This window comes from Rattus norvegicus, chromosome 5, assembly GCF_036323735.1.
Source record: "Rattus norvegicus strain BN/NHsdMcwi chromosome 5, GRCr8, whole genome shotgun sequence".
In the NCBI taxonomy this organism is placed as follows: Eukaryota; Metazoa; Chordata; class Mammalia; order Rodentia; family Muridae; genus Rattus; species Rattus norvegicus.
The window spans coordinates 163824829-163844000 of NC_086023.1; the positions used below are offsets into that span (position 1 = coordinate 163824829).

Below are 19172 nucleotides of genomic sequence, written 5' to 3' on the forward strand. Positions count from 1 at the left end.
GACGGCCACTCCCACTGTGTGACTCAGACAAGACCCTCTGACTCTCTTTGCTCCGCTTTCTTCCCTAAGGAGACATGGGGCTGAGTAGTGTGCAGTGAGCGAGGGGTACTCTTTGGCACAAGTGTCAGGTCCAGCTTAGATCGATGGACTCTAGCTCGCCTTTGGACACCTGTAGGTCATTCTGGACTCAGCAAATGCCCTCCATCGACAGATGCTGGAGAGAGGAGTCTAAGCGTGGGGGGTGGGGTAGCAAAGTAGACATACCTTTTTTCTTTGCAGAAGGCCAAACCTCTGGCTTTAAGTCTTCATAATCCGTCCAATCAAATAGGGCCATGTCCAGTGTGGGCATCACCTCCCCATCAGACGTGGGCTGTGTCTGCAGAAGATGAGGCAGGAGAGGGGAGCTGGAGTCTTGGAAGTGAAAGGAGTGGAAACCTGGGGTCTCAAGGCCAGAGAGCAAAGGGCAAGGCCACCTTGTTCTCTGCTTGGACCCTGGAATCCATGCTGACGATGCAGAAGACAGGCTGTTCCAATTGCTCGGCGTTCTAAACACAGCAGGGAGGGGACCGGAAGTGGCCCACTGCTCACTTCCCTGCCCCTTCCTCTGAAGGTCCTGGAGAGACCATGCACAGGCCTCAGTTCCACGTGCAACCCTGACCAATACTGTGGAGACTACTGAGGACCAGATACCATGACTGGGTCCTCGTGTACACGATCACAGCATGGCACGGACCATACCTACCTGCTCCTGGTCACAGATGAAGAAAGAGGAAAAAGAATATCTACAGCCATCTCCTGGTACTCAGAAGATGTGGTCCGACTTGCCAGTGATGCCTGGAAGGGCTAAAGCCTGTATGTATACTGTATGCATTCACGCCTCTTATGAGTCTAACTTGCAAATGAGGCACAGTCAAGGCTGGAGAGCTGGTCCAGCAGTAAAGAGCAGCATACTGAGAGATGGAAAGATAGCTCAGTGGTTAGGAGCACTGACCGCTCTTCCAGAGGTCCTGAGTTCAAATCCCAGCAACCACATGGTGCGCACAGCCATCTATAATGGGATCCAATGCCTTCTTCTGGTGTGTCTGAATATAACCATTATATATAAATATATATATGTATAAAATGATTATATATAAAATGGTTTTATATATAATGGTTTTATATATATAACGGTTATATATATATATATATATATATATATGCTTTTAAAAAAAAAAAAGAGTGCATACTGCTCTTGCAGAGGACCACAGTTCAGTTCCCAGCATGCACATCAGGTGATTCACAAGTGCCCGTAAACTCCTGCTCCAGGAGATCTGTTGCCTCTGGCCTCCAAAGGCACCTTCGCTCATGGGCACATACCCTCTTCCCCACAGACTTACATAATTGAAATAAAAAAAATCAGTTTAAACAAGGCATGTCAAGAGCTGAACAAGAACTCACAAAGCAGGACAGCACGGCACAGCGGTGGACTGCCTCTCTCCCTCTCTCCCTCTCTCTCCATTTCTTTCTTTCTTCCTTTCTGAAATAGGGTGTCACATAGCCCTGCCTGGCCCCAGAGTTACTATGTAGCCAAGGGCAATCTCAGACTCCTAATCCTCCAGCCTCCACCCCCTGAATGCTGGGTTATACCAGTTGTCATGTATCACCATGTCCGTTTCATACAGCGCTGGGAATCAAACCTAGGGCTCCAGGAGTGCTAAGGAAGCATTTTACCAGCAGGGTTGCACACTGTATCCTATATCATCAGTATGTAATAGATTATAGATATAATTCATTTCAATGCTCTTACTTCATTTTGAAAGCAAAACAATGTTTTAGTTTGTTTTGGGACACGGTCTCACTTCATCATCCAGGTTGGCCTAGAGTTCTTGGTGTAGCCCAGGCTGGCCTCAATCCTGTGGTGATGCTACTGCCCCTAAGTCTCCCAAGTGTTAAGATTGTAGATGTGAGATACCACATCTGACATGGAATGATTTTATTTTTATTTTATTAAAAGACTTATTTATGCTCTTTCCGCCATCTTGGCGTCTTTGGAGGCCTGCTGGGAACAGGACTTCTAAAAAAACAAGTATGTCTGGAAGGCTGTGGTGCAAGGCCATTTTTGCTGGCTACAAGCGAGGCCTCCGGAACCAAAGAGAGCACACGGCTCTTCTTAAAATTGAAGGTGTTTATGCCCGAGATGAAACTGAGTTCTACTTAGGCAAGAGGTGTGCTTATGTGTACAAAGCAAAAAACAATACAGTGACTCCTGGAGGCAAACCAAACAAAACCAGAGTGATCTGGGGAAAAGTAACTCGGGCCCATGGAAACAGTGGCATGGTTCGTGCCAAATTCCGAAGCAACCTTCCTGCAAAGGCCATTGGACACAGAATCCGTGTGATGCTGTACCCATCCCGGATTTAAACTAATGGAGAGTAAATAAATAAAAGTAGATTTGTGCTCTTGTATTTTTTTCAAAAAACAAAAAAAAAAAAAGACTTATTTATTTTATGTATGTGAGTACACTGTCTCTGTCTTCAGCCGCACCAGAAGAGGGTGCTGGATCCCATTACAGATGGTCATGAGCCACCATGTGGTTGCTGGGAATTGAACTCAGGACCTCTGGAAGAGCAGTCAGCTCTCTTAACCACTGAGCCATCACTCCAGTCCCTAGATCTGGGCTTTAAATCACTCTTGCAGACTTTAAAAGTCCTCCACAACAGCCCCACCTCTATGTGTGCAGAGAGCAGCCTGCTGAGGTGAAATTGGCTCCAGCCCAAGCCCCAACCATGTCCCCTGGGTGTTGGCAGCCCTTCTGCAGACAGAATACCTGGTGGGGTCAAACCTTAATGGTTCCCACTACCACACCCTCTGTGCCTCAATTTACCTAAGTAGAGCAGGAGGTGAATCGAGTAACACTCAAGAAGCAGGGCACACCTGTGAGGGGTTTTCCTCGACTGGATGGTTGGAGCAGGAAGACCTGCCTTAAGTGTGGGCCATGCCTTCTTGTGGCAGCTTCCATGAAAGGACGTGGAAGAAGGAATCTTTTGCTTTTTGCCTGCTTGCCGTCACTCTCACCGGCAAGTTCATCTATCCTGCAGCTGAGGCGTTCCTTTGCTGGTGTTGGAACCTGCTTCTCCAGCATTCCAACACAGAGCAAAGGCCAGCTGAGACAGCTAACTTTGGGAGCCTTGCCTTTCCACTGGAAGACAGCTGCTCTTGGACTAGCTGGGCCACAGCTTGTAAGCCACTCCAATAAATCCCCTTAGACAGACACATTCACACTTTCGGTTCTGTTCATCTAGAGAACGCTTACAGGCAATCTGTGTGAGATTCAAGGCCACGTGCGGCCCCTACCTGGGGCCGCAGGGAGGTGACGGGCAGGATCCGGGACTCTTCCACAGTAGGCATGGCACCGTCGGCTGTGGTTAGGAAGAACATGGTAGGGGCCAGGCTAGTGGAAGACTCCTCCATGGTACTCTCCAGCATCCGGTCTTCAGAGGGTTCCACCTTCTTCATGAGGGAGCTGGGTCCACGGATGGCAGGCCGGCCTGAGACAAGACAAACACAGGCTGACCTACCTGCTGCTCAGTGTCTACTTACAGGTCATCAAGTCTTTTCTGCCGTAAGCCAAGGGTTGTTGGGCATCATGAACCCTTCCTTGGCCTATCCAACATCCTTGCTATCTACCCTTCTAGAGACCTGGAAACAGGGCAGTCATGTGGAAGGAGGGAGGTGTGTGTGTGTGTGTGTGTGTGTGTGTGTGTGTGTGTGTGTGAAGAGGATTCTCCCTTAGAAGCTGCACTCTAGTAAGTCTGGATCCAGGATGCCTGGGGGTATCCAGAGACATAAAACTGTAGAAGGCTTCCTGGAGGAGGTGAGGTTTATGGAGGTTGAGGGACACTGTTTAGGGAGAAGCCTTTGAGATAGCTGGCAAGAGAGTCACTGCTTACACACACCCTACACACGCACGCATGCATGCATGCCCATGCACACACATGTGCTTCTTGAGAATGCACTTGCTATGCTCGGTTCCCAGTGAGCCACATCACAATAATTACTTCATCTAACCACTGCAGGAACTCTGGGAATTAGTTGCTGCTCATCTACAGAGGAGGAACCAGAGCCAGAGAGATTAGGTAGTTTTACTAAGGACACACAGCTTGTGCCTGGCAGAGTGTAGATTTGAACCTCAGTCCTGAGCACAAAGCCAATGCTTTTAACTCCTGGGGTCACCTTGGAAGATGCTTGGGTGTGGGATACTGAGTGGCAGGGAGCAATACAGGGTCAGCACGAGGTCACAAACAATGGGACCAGGACAGAGGCTCAAAGTGGGTGCAGGTGGAGATCATCTACCCCTTACAGCTGTGTTGTAAGCTGATCCGGATCTCCTGAGGTCACCCCACCATGCAGAAATGGACCTCAGTCAGTCTGAGGCTTCACAAGTGCTGATAAAATGACCTGGCCTGTGGACTTCATCTATCATCTGCCACCATGTCACCCTCCCTCAGGACATCCCTGCCCCTTCAGTGAAGCCAAAGGAGCTTCGTGGAAACTAGGGGCCCCGTGCTGGTCCTCAAGGCATCAACATCTCCCAAACTGGCAAAGGGGACCCCCCCAAAAATGGAAGGGTGTGCGTTCTCAGTCAACCTGGCAGGGAGGCAAGTGCCCTCCCTGTTGCTATCTGAAGGAGGAGGGCTGCTCCAGTCTCTTCCTAGAGAAATACCCTGCAAACCCCGCCAGGTGAGGCTGGGGAGGGGCCGGCTGCTTGGAGATGCTCAGGTTGGCTGGAAACTGTTTGGGCCAAAGGAGGCTCAGCCTGGGTGACCACAGTAGCTCGAGGAATGGAGGCAGAGAACAGGTTAAGGAAGTTGAACACAGGCAGACACGGGACAGTGACTCCTTTCCCAAGACACTGAAGTTTGCCTCTTTGATGTCGCCCGAGGACCCAGGACTTGGTCTTGGGGCTGGAGAGATGATGCAGCAGCTAAGAGATGCATTGCTCTTGCAGAGGGCCTGAGTTCAATTCCCAGCACCCATGTCGGGCGGCTCACAACTTCCTTTAACTCCAGCTCCACGGGATCTGATGACTCTGGCCTCTGAAGGCACCCGTACTCAACATGCACAGATACACACACACACACACACACACACACACACACACACACACACACACACACACACACTTAAAAATAATAAAAATAAATCTTTAAAAGCTTGATTCTCCAGACCGTGGCTCTACATGGGAGGAGTAGGGCGTCTACACGGGGCCTAGTGGAGAAACTTGAATCACTGGGGTGCCTTTGAAGGGGATATGGGGACCCAGGCGTTCCTGTGCTGTCTCTTCCTTCCTCCCCCTTCTCCTCTCTCATTCTTCCTCTCTCTGCATCTCTCTCTTTCTCCTCCTTCTCTGGACCACCAGGCACCATGAGGCAAGCAGTTCTATGCTTCTTGTATGACGCTTTGTCTCACAACCAAGCAACCAGAGGCTGGATGTTCTGAATTCTCCGTCCCAAATCAACCTCTCTCCTGCTTTGTGACGAATTTCCCGGTGACCGTGACAGACGGCTGACCGCCACATGGTGTCACTGGTGTTCAGGGTTGGAGGATGCTGCCTAGGGAGCTGTGGGTTTGGTAGCAAGTTCTCTGACGAAGGCAGACCTTAAGCTTTCTGAGCATCAGGTCCCTCCTGCACTAAGGGTGGGTGGCATCTTCACAGCAGGACAAACCGAAGCTTAGGAAGGTGACTTGCCCAAGGGACAAACTAATAGCAGAGTCAGACACTGGTTTCAGTAGATCTGGCTTCAGAGCCCAAGGTCTCAGCCCCCACTCTATTCCAGAGCTCATCAAAGGATGTGTTTGGAGGAGGACTCTCAGTTCTGCCTGTATGCAGGGAGGCTGTGAGTAGGGTAGATTTAGGTCAGATCCAAGGCAGATCTTCCCAACTTAGGAGGGTGATTGATTGCCTAAGGGGACAGAACTTCTATGTGAGTTCCCTCTCCTCCACCTCTGTTTCTCTCCCTTTTATCTCTTCCTGCCAGACCACTCTGACTTTAGTAAGGTGCCTCCCCTCTTCTGGGAACTTCCTTCTGCCCTGGGTGGAAGAGACCTCTAAATGGGGCCTCTTTGGGGCCCTAAAACACTGACTTTATCACTATTTCCTGCTCTTGGCTTTGGATTAGAGCCTTTCCCCAGTGCAGCCCCCGCCCCCTCCCAGGACTCTAGCTACCTCGATGCAGCCGCAGACGGTCCCTGCGCCTCTTGTGTTCTCTGCCACGTTTCTTCACCCTCTCCCAACCAGGAGACCGGGCCTCCTTCTCCGGGTAGGGCAATGCCAGCCCCAGAAGCAGCTCCTTGTTCTGCAGAAGGCCAGCAGGGGGCTGTCCAGGTGTCATCTGGGAAGCCTGCCTGGTGGCAGTGACCACGGCTCCCTCCTGGGTCCGGCGAGGTCTGCCTGGGCCCCTGTCCTTCTTCCCCAGGCCTCGACGACCGTGATGGCTTGTCTGAGGCACCCATAGTGCAGAGCTGGGGAGGTGGGAGTGGGTTTCGGGCAGGTTCCGGGCAGAGGATCCAGAGGCCAGGGTGCCTGTCATGTAGAGCTCTGGAAATAGCAGGAGGATCAGGAACAGCATGGGGACCCTGAGGACGGACCCTGCCATTGGCTCTCCCTAAAAGAAAACCAGCATCATGAGTGCTGTACACAGCTCCCCCTGACACTCCTCTTAAGGCTCCATATCTATACCACATTATGCAAACTGCTTTTCCCTTGTGGGTGGAGGAAACTCTGCTCCCCGGACACATTTCTGATTTTTAACTTTGAAAATGTTTTTGGATTGTGGTTATTAATTGAGGTTTTATGTTGTCTTTGAGACAGTCTCGTGTAGCCTGGGATAGCAGGAGGAGAACTGACCCTCCTGTTTCCATCCCTCAAGCATCAGAACTGCAGGCATGAAACACCACACCCAGCCTCTTCCCTTTAGGGGGAGGATTAAAAAATTCATTAGCTTACATTTATTTATTTATTTGTTATGTATGGTGTGTGTGTGTGTGTGTGTGTGTGTGTGTGTGTGTGTGTCTGTGTCACATGAGTGCAATGCCTGGGGAGGCCAGAAGAGGGCACTGGATCTCCCTGGAGCTGGGTTATGATATGGGTGCTGGGAACCAAATTCAGGTCTTTTGCAAGAGCAACAAGCACTCTCAACCTAACAGAACCATCTCTCCAGCTTCTGTTTCCCTCTGTGAGACGAGGTCTTGCTGTGTGGACCTTGCTAGCCTGGAACTTGTTATGTAGACCAGGCTGGCCTCAAACTCAACAGAGATTCACCTTCCTCTGCCTCCTGAGTGCTGGGATTGAAGGAATACACCACTGTATCTGGCTTGCTTTCTTCCCCCCTTTAAACCAAATTATTATTATTTATTATTATTATAAATAATAATTATTATTAATTATCATAATTATTATTATTGACAGGATCATGTTGTGTATCTCACGTTAGCCTTGAACTCATGCTGCTCCATCTGCCTCAGCCTCCTGCATGCTGGCATGATAGGCGTGAATCACCACGTGCTGCTGGGGTCATTTCCACGTGTCAAAAAGATGGTTTCTGGGGTTGGGGATTGAGCTCAGCGGTAGAGCGCTTGCCTAGCGAGCACAAGGCCCTGGGTTCGGTCCCCACCTCCAAAAAAAAAAAAAAAAAAAAAAAAAAGACGGTTTCTGATAGGAGGAGGCCAAGAAAGCAGTTGAACACACCATGATGCAGAGTTCAGTTCCCCAACAAAGGATAGCCCTTGCGGGGCTAGGAAGATGGCTCAGAGCGTGGTTAAGGGCACTTATTGCTTTGTTCCCAGCGCCCACATGGCAGCTCACAACCGTCTGTAACTCCAGTTCTGGAGGACTAACGCCCTCTTCTGGCCTCCACAGGCACTGCACACACAGGGTGCACAGACACACATGCAGGCAAAAAAACCCATACACATAAAATAAAATAAAAATTTTAAATCACCTGAGACTGAGGATCCTTGGCTTCCAGACTAATCTAGATATCGTTTCTCTGCCTCTGCTCTTGGCCAAGCCCTCTGAGACACAGCTGAGCCCCTCAGAGCCCAGAACTTACACCTTGCCATTGAGATTTGACCTGCATCTCATATCCAGAAACTGGAGTACTCTGTCCTCTTAGCACCTCTCTATGGTGACTCCTGTCATTCTTCCCATATTTCCGATGTGGAAGGCGGTTGCAGGATGGTGAGTTACACCTTATGAGTAAGTGTCTGCCCTCTGGGCCTTTCATGGCTGTCCAGAGTGGGTTAGCTCTGTCCCTATTATCCACCGGTCCCCACCTTTGATGAATCTCATGGAGCCCAGGTTGGCCTGGGACTCATTATATCGTGGAAGGAGACATTGAATTCCCGATTCTCCTGCCTCTCTGCCTCTCTAGTGCTAGGATTACAACAAGGGTGCACCTGTTTTTCAGTTCCCATGAGCTTTGAGGTCCCCAGAGGTACTGGCATTGCCCCGTGAAGCTGAGGGCTTTGGGAATGGCTGTGCAAAAATGACTCTGACCACACCCCTCTGCCACATACGCACAAGATGGAGCAAGCCAGCTCTTGTACCCCTCTCAGCCAGGCAGAGCCTCTTGGAGGTTCAGTGCCCAGGGAGGAGGCTGACCCCGGTGGATCCAGAGGACAGTTTCAGAGGGCCCGACTGTTTCAGTGGGTAGATGGGAGATGTCTGTCAGTCCCTGAGGAGTCTCCTACCTGTAGCAACCATATCCACCCCAGCCAGGCTCATGCCGGGTCAGCTGACTGATTGAATTTTTATGGCTCAGGATTCCATTAGGGTCCCCAAGGTGCTGACGACACCATTTCTTGGTGATTTGTGGCTTTATAATTGCCCGGGGGCTAGAAAAAGTTGTCAGGTCTCGAAGATTCCCCGGTTCCCAGAATCCCTCGCTCTAGCTGGCTCAGCTTCTTAAGCCCTCAGGCTTAGCCCAGTCAGACTCTTCATTGACAAGCTCAAAGCAAGGGGTGCCATGTCTAGCCTTGGCATCACCACTAGGCTGACCCACTTGAGGCTAAGAAAGAAGCAAACTTCTCACTATGCTCCTCTTCATTCTGAGGCCCTGGGCTCTTCCCAGAGCCACTGGATGAATGTTACCAGATTTCTCTGCTTTCTGCTTCGGCTGCTGTCTTGACCCGAGGTACTTCGAAGCCAGCTAGCTGTCGCAGTGCAGTCACAAAGTCAGCGACCCTCAGAGCTTCCCGACCAGCCTGGGTGTGGTCCTGGAGAACAGCTCCTCCCTTGCAGAGTCAAGTGAGAAAGCCCATTCCCTGGCTGTTGCAGGACACTTGACCACATTGTGAACCTGAGTTCAAATCCCAGCAACCACATGGTGGCTCACAACCATCTGTAATGGGATCTGATGCCCTCTTCTGGTGTGTCTGAAGACAGCGACAGTGTACTCACATATATTAAAAAGTAATTTAAAAAAAAAAAAAGAAAGGAGGGACATTGAGTTGAAGGGTCTTAAGGCAGCGTGGTAAGGAGAAAGAGCCTTTGCCAACTGGAAAGTGGGTGGAGTGGGGAGGTCAGCTGGGAGCTTTCTCTTTCTCTCTGAGCCAGCAGGCTTTCACCACAGCATCTGGCTCCCGAGTCTTCATTGATTTCCCTTTTAAAAATGACACGTGGCACATCAAGGCCTAGCATGTACAAAGCCCTGTGTCTGGTCCTCAGCACTGCACAGGCTGGTGTGCAGTGGTACACACCCGTAATCCCAGCACTCAGGTGGTGGAGGCAGGAGGTTCAGGATTTTGAGGCCATTCTTGGCTATGTAGGGAGTTGAGGGCAGGGGCAGAGAAAGGAGAGAGAGAGCTCTTTTAAAGAGAAATTAGACAACAGGGCCTATGAGATGGTTCAACAGGTGAAAGGGGTTCCTGCCAAGCCCGATGACCTGAGTCCAATTCCTGTGACTCATATGTTGGAAGGAAGAACTGATCTCTATCCTTTGACCTGTATTTGAGCACTATGCCTCCCCACCCCGTGTGTGTGTGTGTGTGTGTGTGTGTGTGTGTGTGATACACAAATGTAACAAAATGTAACAAATGTAACACAACTAAACAAATGTAACAAAAACTTAAAACAGACACAGGACTGGAGAGATAGCTCAGCGGCTAGCAGCATGTGTTGCCTTTACAGAGGACCAAGGCTCAGTCCCCAGCACACACATGGCAGCTTGTAAGAACACTTTCAGGGACTATAATACCTTTGGGCAACTGCATAAACACGCATGCAGACAAACACATAAAATAAAAATTAAAAAAATAAATCTTAAAAAAATCTTTTTTTTTAATATTTAAACCCTTTTCTTTTTTAAGATTTATCTATTTTACTTTTATCTATAGCTATCTTCAGACACGCCGGAAGAGGGCATCAGATCCCATTACAGATGGTTGTGAGCCACCATATGGTTGCTGGGATTTGAACTCAGGACCTCTGGAAGAGCAGTCAGTGCTCTTAACCGCTGAGCCATCTCTCCAGCCCAAAAAAATAAATCTTAAAAAAACAAACAAACCTAGACCTACCCATATAAGAACTCCAAGGGGGTTGGGGATTTAGCTCAGTGTTAGAGCGCTTGCCTAGCAACCGCAAGGCCCTGGATCGGTCCCCAGCTTCGGAAAAAAAAAAAAAAAGGGGGGGGGGGGAAAGAACTCCAGACAATTCACCCTCCTGCTCCCGCTGGCGGACATCCCGTTGTCCTGTTCTGTGTGGTTCTGGGTTCATCCGTTGCATTCGGGAACCCCAACTCAACAGTGTCTGTTCCCTCCCACCCTTCTCTCTGGATTAATCACACATGCAGCCAGGCTGGGCAGAAGGCAGGATTTCAACCTTCACCACACCAACGCACCCACATGGCCCCACCCTCTTCTCATCCCTTAACAGCACCAGCACCATCCTGCCCCGGTTCTTATGCGCAGCTGCAGGCCCTCCATGACTTTCAACCGCTAAAAAACTGTCCCTGGCTCCCTTATCTTCCCATTTAACCCGTCTTTTCACCCTAACATTCGAAAACTTTGTGTAACACAAGCCCAGCATGCCCTTGGCGCCTGCTTCCTCCCCTTCGAAGCCTGTGGGGACACCTCAGACACACTCTATTGCCTAGAACAACGTCCCCCCTCCACACCACCTTTCTTTGAGAAGCCCATCCATCCCAAATGCCTCTTCCTTTATAAGGCCTCAATCAGCCCCACCTCAATCAGTTTGCCTCGATGCTGGGTGTGATGTTCCTCTTGCGTTTTAGTGCTCCCTCTAGTGCTCCCCCACCGTGCTGATGCTCCCCCACCCATGATGATGGTTCTCCTCCGTGCCGGTGTCTCCTATGGCTTCGAGATCTCATGCGCCATATTGGTTTGGGATTATCCACTCGTAAGGAAGTGCCTGACTTCCCTGGCACAGTGAGGGGCGAGAGGGTGTGCCCAAGCCACCCTCAGAACTGCAGCGTATCTAGGATTCTGTTCGCATAAGTACTAGTGGCCAGGTTTGTGGATGGATGTGAATCCCTGGTGTGTGCGTGTGCGCAAATGCGCATGCGCGTGGGTGTGAGTACACAGGAGCTGGCAGACTTCGTAGAGCCCCCTCTCCAAACACCAGGGATTTGTAAGAAGATCTTGGCATAGCCCAGCTGTCAGGATGCCAGTCTGGCAGAGAGCCACTCGAGAAACATGGGCCACCACAGAAACTGTGCCAAGGATCCCCAGTGAAGATGGGCTCCAATCCATTCCTGTCACTATGAAAGCCAGTTGGAGGCTCTGTCACAAAGCGCCCAGCGTTTGCGCACAAAGCAAGGCAGGTGCTCCTGTCCTCTAGCCCTGTGGCTCTAGCCCTGTAGCTCTGCCTGTGGCTTTTTCCCAAAGTCTGAGTTGGGCTTAGAACTGTTCCTTCCCACATTAAAGATGGCCCCCAAAGATGGCTCAGTCTCCAGGGAGGCCCAGCAGTGAATCATCAAGACCAAAACAGATATGAGTGTGATCCACGCTGTGGGGTTTAGTCCCCTCGACTGCTTGGTACCATTTCCACATTTAAAAAATGAGGATACTAGCGGGGCAAGGTGGCTCATACCTGCCATCCCAGCATCTGGGTAACAGAAGTGGGGAGATTACCATTACCATTCATTTGAGGCCAGCCTAGGCTAGTGGATTCCGGGCAGCCTGAGCTAAGTTCAAAACAGTAACAACAAAAATAAATGCAAGAAGAGACTGAGGCTCTTTGACAGTGAAACAGAGTTCCCAGCCTGGGCTGCCTGGCACCCCATGCACGGGGGACATCGTGATTATCCCCAGAGCTGTTTTCAGTGCCAGAGATCACGTCTGATGTCACTCTTGCCTGTATTTTCTGTGACCAGTATCTCTACTGGTGAGTACAGTGGTCCTGCTGAGGAGTAAAAGCCAGCAATTGGCAAGGAAAAAATGAACCTGAGGAAGGAGGGGGAAAGGGAGGAGGAAGGGGAAAGGGAGGGCTTGAATTCAGGCTCCGTCTTGCCTGGCACAGTGGGGAGAGAGTTGTCTAGTAGCCTGTCTCCGTCCAGGAGGCAGCGGGAGGCAGTGTCATATGCAAATGAGGCATCCACTCAAGCTGAAGCGAGGTTTAATTCCCGAGACCTCTCTCACCAACAGCCCTGCATGGGATGGGGCACAACGCTGGCGAGGGAGGAGGCTCCTGCCATACCAACCTGGCAGACAACTGTGGAGTCTGACCACCCGGCCTCCTACAACAGCTGCAGAGCCTGCATTCCTGCCTTGCTGACTGGCTGTACCCACTGGTTGCTCGGCAGGCTGGGGTAGACGCTGGCTGAAGCATCTTGTGGGAAGGCTGCTTTGCAGGGGAGCTTAAGAACTGGGCAGCTTGATCCAAGTTCACTCAGAGATTTGGATGCAACACCAGTTCCCTGACCCCTGACCCCTGACCCTTGTCTCCTCCTCCTCCTCCTCCTCCTCCTCCTCCTCCTCCTCCTCCTCTTCCTCCTTTTCCTCTTCCTCCTCCTCCTCCTCCTCCTCCTCCTTTTCCTCTTCCTCCTCCTCCTCCTCCTCCTCCTCTTCCTCCTCTTCCTCTTCCTCCTCTTCCTCCTCTTCCTCCTCCTCCTCCTTCTCCTTCCATAAAACTGAGCTACAGTATTTGATGGAAATACTTCGAAGGCTCAGAAGCATTTGAGTCTGATTAGGCGACATTTTTGTTTGCTGGTTAGTCTGTTTATTGGATTGGGGAGGGGTGATCAAAATAGGGTCTCCTGTAGGCCTGGTTTCACTGAAACTCCTAGGCCAGGTTGGCCTCCAATTCAGAGATTTTCCTGCCTCTGCCTCACAAGTGCTGGGAATTAAATGGGTGTCCACACCCGAACAACTGGGTTTTAAAAGACTCTACTGTAGAAGTACAGTGGTAGGGATGTAGCTCAGTGATTAGAGTTCTGGTCAACCTACCTTGCATGGACAAGGCTCTAGGTTTCATTCCCCAGCGATACAAAATGTATAAATTTTTTTTATTTTTTTTTCTTTTTTCTTTTTTCTTTTTTTCAGAGCTGGGGACCGAACCCAGGGCCTTGTACTTGCTAGGCAAGCGCTCTACCACTGAGCTAAATCCCCAACCCCCAAAATGTATAAATTTAACTTAAAATTTTAACCTATTTTAAAGACAAATAAAAATGATAAATGTTCTCAAATATGGTCTCTACTGAGAGAGGAGAGAGAGAAGGGAAAGAGAGAGAGAGAGAGAGAGAGAGAGAGAGAGAGAGTTCCCAAGACAGGGTTTCTTTGTGTCTTTGTACAGTGCTGTCCTGGAACTCTCTCTCTCTCTGTAGACCAGGCTGGTCTAGAACTCCCACCTGCCTGAAACTGGGTTTAATGTTTAACATAGTCCAGGTTGGCGTCTAAGTGGACTGGTAGCCAAGGATAACCTTGAACTTTTGATCCTCTTGTCTCCACCCCCGCCCACACACAGAAGGTCTGGGCTTGCTGAGGTACACCGCCACACCTGTTTTCTGTGGCTCTGGGGATAGGACCAGAGCCACATGTATTGCAAGCACTGTACCTACTGAGCCATGTCCCCAGTCCCTTTACCCAGTTTAAACACAAGGGACGCTCACCATGACCTGGGTTTTTTCCTTCTGATTCTCTGAGGAATGCTGTGGGCTACCCACAGAGAACTCTGTCACAACCTCCAGGACATTCCAGCTCGGAGGAAAATGTGAAGCTGGCCTGAGTTCATGCCTGGTGTACTGGCTAATTTTATGTTAACTTGACACAGGCTAGAGTTATCTGAGAGAAGGGAATCCCAGTTCAGAAAATGCCTCCATTGGATACTGTAGGCAAACCGGTAGGGTGTTTTCTTAATTACCGATTGTTGTGGAAGGGCCCAGGCCATTGTGAGTGGGGTCACCCTAGGCTGGTAGTCCTGAGCTCTATAAGAAAGCGGTGGAGCAAGCCAGCAAGCAACACTCCTCCATGGCCTCTGCATCAGCCCCTGCCTCTGGGTTCCTACCCTGCTTGCGTTCCCGCCCTGGCTTTCTTCAGTGAGGAGCAGCGTTGTGTGGGAGTGTAACCCTTTCCTCCCCAAGCTGCTTTGGTCATGGTGTTTCACCACAGCAATAGTAACCATAAGCACGATACCTGGCATCTACTCTCTGACTTTATAACTGTCAGGACAGGAAGTGGGCACCCCTTCCTGTGGCTGATTCACCAGAGGAGTTTCTAAAGCCATGCAGAGCCATAAGGGCACAGATGTTGTTCAGTGAGGCTGAAGCCGTCGTGCAGGGCTTAAAGTTGTGTGTGCCTAAGTCAGGGTGACTCATGCTTTCAGGAAGGAGTTACTGGTGTGTGCAGGGGCTATCCTGCTCAAAAAATACCTTTGTTGGCTTTCTGCTCCTTATTGGGACGAGTTACATTTCAAAGATTTGTATTGCTCCAAAGATTTTGGGGCTAGGGATGGTGGTGTCTTTATAATGTCAGCACCCAGGAAACAGAGGCAGAAGGATCTCTCACTGTTGGAGGGACAGCCTGGTTTACATAGTGAGTTCCAGGCTAGACCTAAGTGGAGCTAGAGTTCTAGGCTACAGAGTGAGACTTGGTCTTAAAACAAAACAAAACAATACAAAAAAACAAAGACAAAACAAAACAAACAAACAAACAAACAACAACAACAACAACAAAAACGGAGGGGAGAGAACCAATTCCATAAAAGTTTCTTTTGAACTATGCAGGCACACCATGGTGTATGCCCCCATCCCTACTGGGTCTGGGGCTGTGCTCAGTGGTAGAATGCTTGCTTAATGTGCTGTTAGTATTAGCATTCTGTCTAAGCTCCACCCCACAGTTACCTGGCAACAGCCAGGTATGCCTGACACTATAAAAGGGGCTGCTTGCCCCTGCTCACTCTCTTGCTCTCTTACCCTCTTCCCCCTTTGTCCCTTCTCTCCCCATTCCTTCCCCCCCCCCCCCCCCGCACACACACACTCATGGTCAGCCTCTATTCCTCTACTGATCTCTCTCTCTCTGCCTTTCTCCGCCCCGACTACCCTCTTAACTCCCCTCCCCATGCCCTGAATAAACTCTACTCTATATTATACCTGTGACTGGTCCCTCAGGGGAAGGGATGTCTCAGCATGGACCCGCAGAGGCACCCCCTTCCCCCATACTCCACACCTCCATAGAACCTAATCCCCCCTCTCTTTATCTTTTTATAAACACATCAGTTAGTACCTGACCTTCATCCCCAAGACACCAGTACAAAAAGAACTTCGGAGAACGGATGTCATGGTGCCCAGAGTCCTGTCTGCAAGGGAGCCTGGGAATTCATGATCTATAGTGAAACATGTCTTCATCTGTCTGTGCTGACTGCCAGCTCCCTAGATGGGGAAGTAACAGATACACTCCCCTGGGAGCTTGGGGGTCAGGAGAAACAGCAGTTACTGGGGACACCCCTGCATGGTTTCAAAGGATAACTTGTGAAGTTTACAAGTAGAGACCAAGAAGGCCAATTCTGACAGCCTATGTCTGCTGTTCCCTCTCTCCAGGTCTTCAAGGAGCTCGGCCTTGCTCTGCACTCATGCACCCAGTGGATGATGATTTTTGGCACAAGTGAGACATTTATGGACTTGGCTATAGGATGGCACCTAGAGACCAATATGGGGCCTTGATAGGGCTGCTAATCTTGTCAGGGGATCTTCAGAATGAAGTTCAGGTTATCAGAAGAGAGTAGGGGGATGTGGAAAGTCCTGATGCTGGCAGTTCCCCTGGGATACATCTCAGATGCTCAAATGCCCCTCCCCACGGAAACACAAGCTGGCCTAGGCTTGGAAGAAATTTAAGGCAATTGCATCCTGTTAAAGGTGGCTGGGAAGAACCTTTAGATCCTTCAGAAACCAAAAAGAGTCTCTTAGGAGACCTAGCTCTGAAAATGGCCATCTGTTTTTCTTTTAGAGACTGGGTCTCATGTAGTTCAGGCTAGCCTCAAACTATATAGCTAAGGATGACTCTGAGCTTCTGATCCTCCTGCCTCCACCTGAGTGCTGGGATTACAGGTGTAATTACCTGGTTTGTGTGGTGCTGGGGATCAAACCCACTGCTTCGTCGTGACAGACAAGTATTTCACCAGTTGAGCTACACCCCAGCCCTGGAAGCACCCATCAGAACCCAGCGCAGATGCTGTCTCCTCTGGGACTACCAGGGTCAGCAGTCTTGGATGTCCATGGCAGGCCATCCTACAACTTCTCCTTTGGGATTCTGGGACCAAAACCTGAATTCTCTCCTCAGAATTGACAGCCACAGACAAGATGGGCCTCTGTGTAGAGTTGCTCCTCCTGGCCTCTGACCCTGCTACGTTTCATGTTCTACTACTTGCTCTTCTGCCTGCCTGAAGGGTTCTCCTGTGCTCTCTGGCAGCCATACTGTTTCCGGGCTCATAATTGTCAGATGGATGATGTTGCTGGTTCTTTTATTTGTTTGCTTGTTTTGAGATCAAGTATTACCTTGTAGCTCTAACTAGCCTGGAACTTGCTACTTAGACTGGGCTGTCCTTGAACTTACAGAGATCTGGGGGCCTCTGCCTTCCCAGGGCTGGAATTAAAAATCTGTGCTACCATACCCAGCCAGAGGATGTTTCTTGTGGGAACCATTTCTAATAGGGCATTTCTGTACTTCGACAAAGACACCAAGGATGAGTTAACTTGGGATTGAATTGCCTGACCCTGCTCCCCCCTTTCATCTCCTTTTCACAGGAGAGGGAATACCCCTGGAATGGCATCTCTAAGCTCCTGCTTGCAGCTACATAACAAGCTTGAGGTCAGTCAGCCTAGGATAGGAATCTTGCCTCCAACAGAGACAAAAATAAGTTAAACACACCATACACCCGCACACCCCAAACCAAAACGAGCTCTGGGCAAGCTTCACTAAGCACAGTGAAAGGAGTCTGGGCAAATCTCTTAACTGCTCTAAGCCTCTATTTCTCCTCTTGTAATATGCTGGGAATTGTGAGGCTCAAAAGAGGCAGGGTTTATAGAAACGGTAATATTGTTGCTTCCACTGAGGGGAGGGGAAAGACCCAGAGCCAGTCAGGGTAGACTGGGTGTGGGAGGTTCCTGAGTGTGTGTAGCCTTCTGTTCTCCTAGGGTGATCAATGGGGGACCAGGATGGTTCTGGCAGTTCCAGGTTAGCCTAAAGGGGCCATTGTCTTCATAAATGAATTCTGGCTTCCCTCTAGGTGGTTCCGTCTGTGTTGATTGTGCTCATAACTAGCTCTGAATAACCCTACACACACACACACACACACACACACACACATACACACACATACATACACACACACACCCTGCACACATAACACACATACCCTGCTCTCACACACACCCTACACACATAACATATACACCACACACACACATAAACCATGTACACACATACCCTCTACATATGACATACACATACCCCTGCTCATCCACACACCCTGCACATAAAACATACAACACCCTACATACATAGCACATATACACTGCACACACAACACACAACACCTTGTACACATAGCACACACATACCCTGCACACATAACTGACATATCTTGCTCTCTCTCTCTCTCTCTCTCTCTCTCTCTCTCACACACACACACACACACACACACACACACACACACGGTAAACAGGGTGTATGTGTGTTATGTGTGCAGGATTTGTGTGTGTGTGTGTGTGTGTGTGTGTGTGTGTGTGTGTACAAGTGGAGGTTTTTTGCTTGGTTGGTTTTTGGTTTTCAAGACAGGGTTTCTATGCATGGCTTTGGCCATCCTGCCTGGAACTTGCTCTGTAAAGCAGGCTGCCCTTGAACACAGAGATCTGCCTGCCTCTGCCTCCTAAGTGCTAGGACTTAAGGCCTGCACCATCACCCAATACTTCTTAGTGTCCTGCTTGCATGCATGTTTGTGTACCCCATGTATGCCGGGTGCCCACAGAAGTCAGATGAGGGGATGCAATCCTCTGGGACTGGAGCTGACAGTTGTAAGTGGCCATGAAGGTGCTAATAATCAAACATGGGTCTTCCCCAAGGTCGACAAGTACTCCTAAATGCTGAGCCGTCCAATAGTCCCCTGAAGCTACTGTTCTTAAGCATTCCCAATACAGCTGCTGTGGTTATCCAGGATCACCAACAGGTACTATAGGGTCTTAACACAGTACCCAGGACAGAGGTAACATCTAAGACCTCCTCATCCACTCCATCCTCATCAAGATTCTCCTATCCTCACCCTAGCAAGGGAGTATACCAGATGGTGAATGCTAGGCCAAGGGAAGCTTGACCCTTAGCAGCAAGTACTTGGCTGCCCTCCAGTGACCTTGCAGGAAATTGGATCTGTCCCTGGGCCACCGCTATAGAGGAAGGATTGGGATGGGACCAGCAAAGGGGGAGACCAGACAAGGCAGAGGCAGATTCTGGCCAAATTGGTCAGAACAGGGATGCTAGAATGAACTGTAGCCAGGGACTACCCATGCCCATGGCTACTATTGGAGGGAGCCTCTGCTCTATTCGAGGGTCAACGAGGTCTGGGTGTATAACCCTTCCTACCTCTGTTACATTACTCCAGCTGACATAGTAGCTAACGGCCAGTTGGGAGGCAAAGGTAAGCTGCATGGTGAATCTCTCTCCTGTGATGATCAGGCACAAGAGGA

General features: G+C 50.0%; 1 protein-coding gene and 1 pseudogene across 2 annotated transcripts in view; one reads left to right on the forward strand and one right to left on the reverse strand.

The window, feature by feature from the left end:
* Draxin (dorsal inhibitory axon guidance protein) overlaps positions 1-19172 on the reverse strand; it is a 33302-nt gene that overhangs the window by 11521 nt on the left and 2609 nt on the right. The window contains exons 1-4 of one of the 2 annotated variants that reach the window (XM_039111355.2): positions 11224-12034; positions 6209-6647; positions 3337-3530; positions 265-376 (exon numbers count right to left, since the gene is read on the reverse strand). In XM_039111355.2, coding sequence (XP_038967283.1) covers positions 265-376; positions 3337-3530; positions 6209-6647; positions 11224-11319 — 841 coding nt within the window. In that variant the 5' untranslated portion in view covers positions 11320-12034. Of the gene's footprint in view, positions 1-264; positions 377-3336; positions 3531-6208; positions 6648-11223; positions 12035-19172 lie in introns of those variants that run through there. The other variant, XM_006239423.5, reaches the window with a different exon arrangement.
* Positions 1998-2453, forward strand: Rpl35a-ps7 (ribosomal protein L35A, pseudogene 7; annotated as a pseudogene).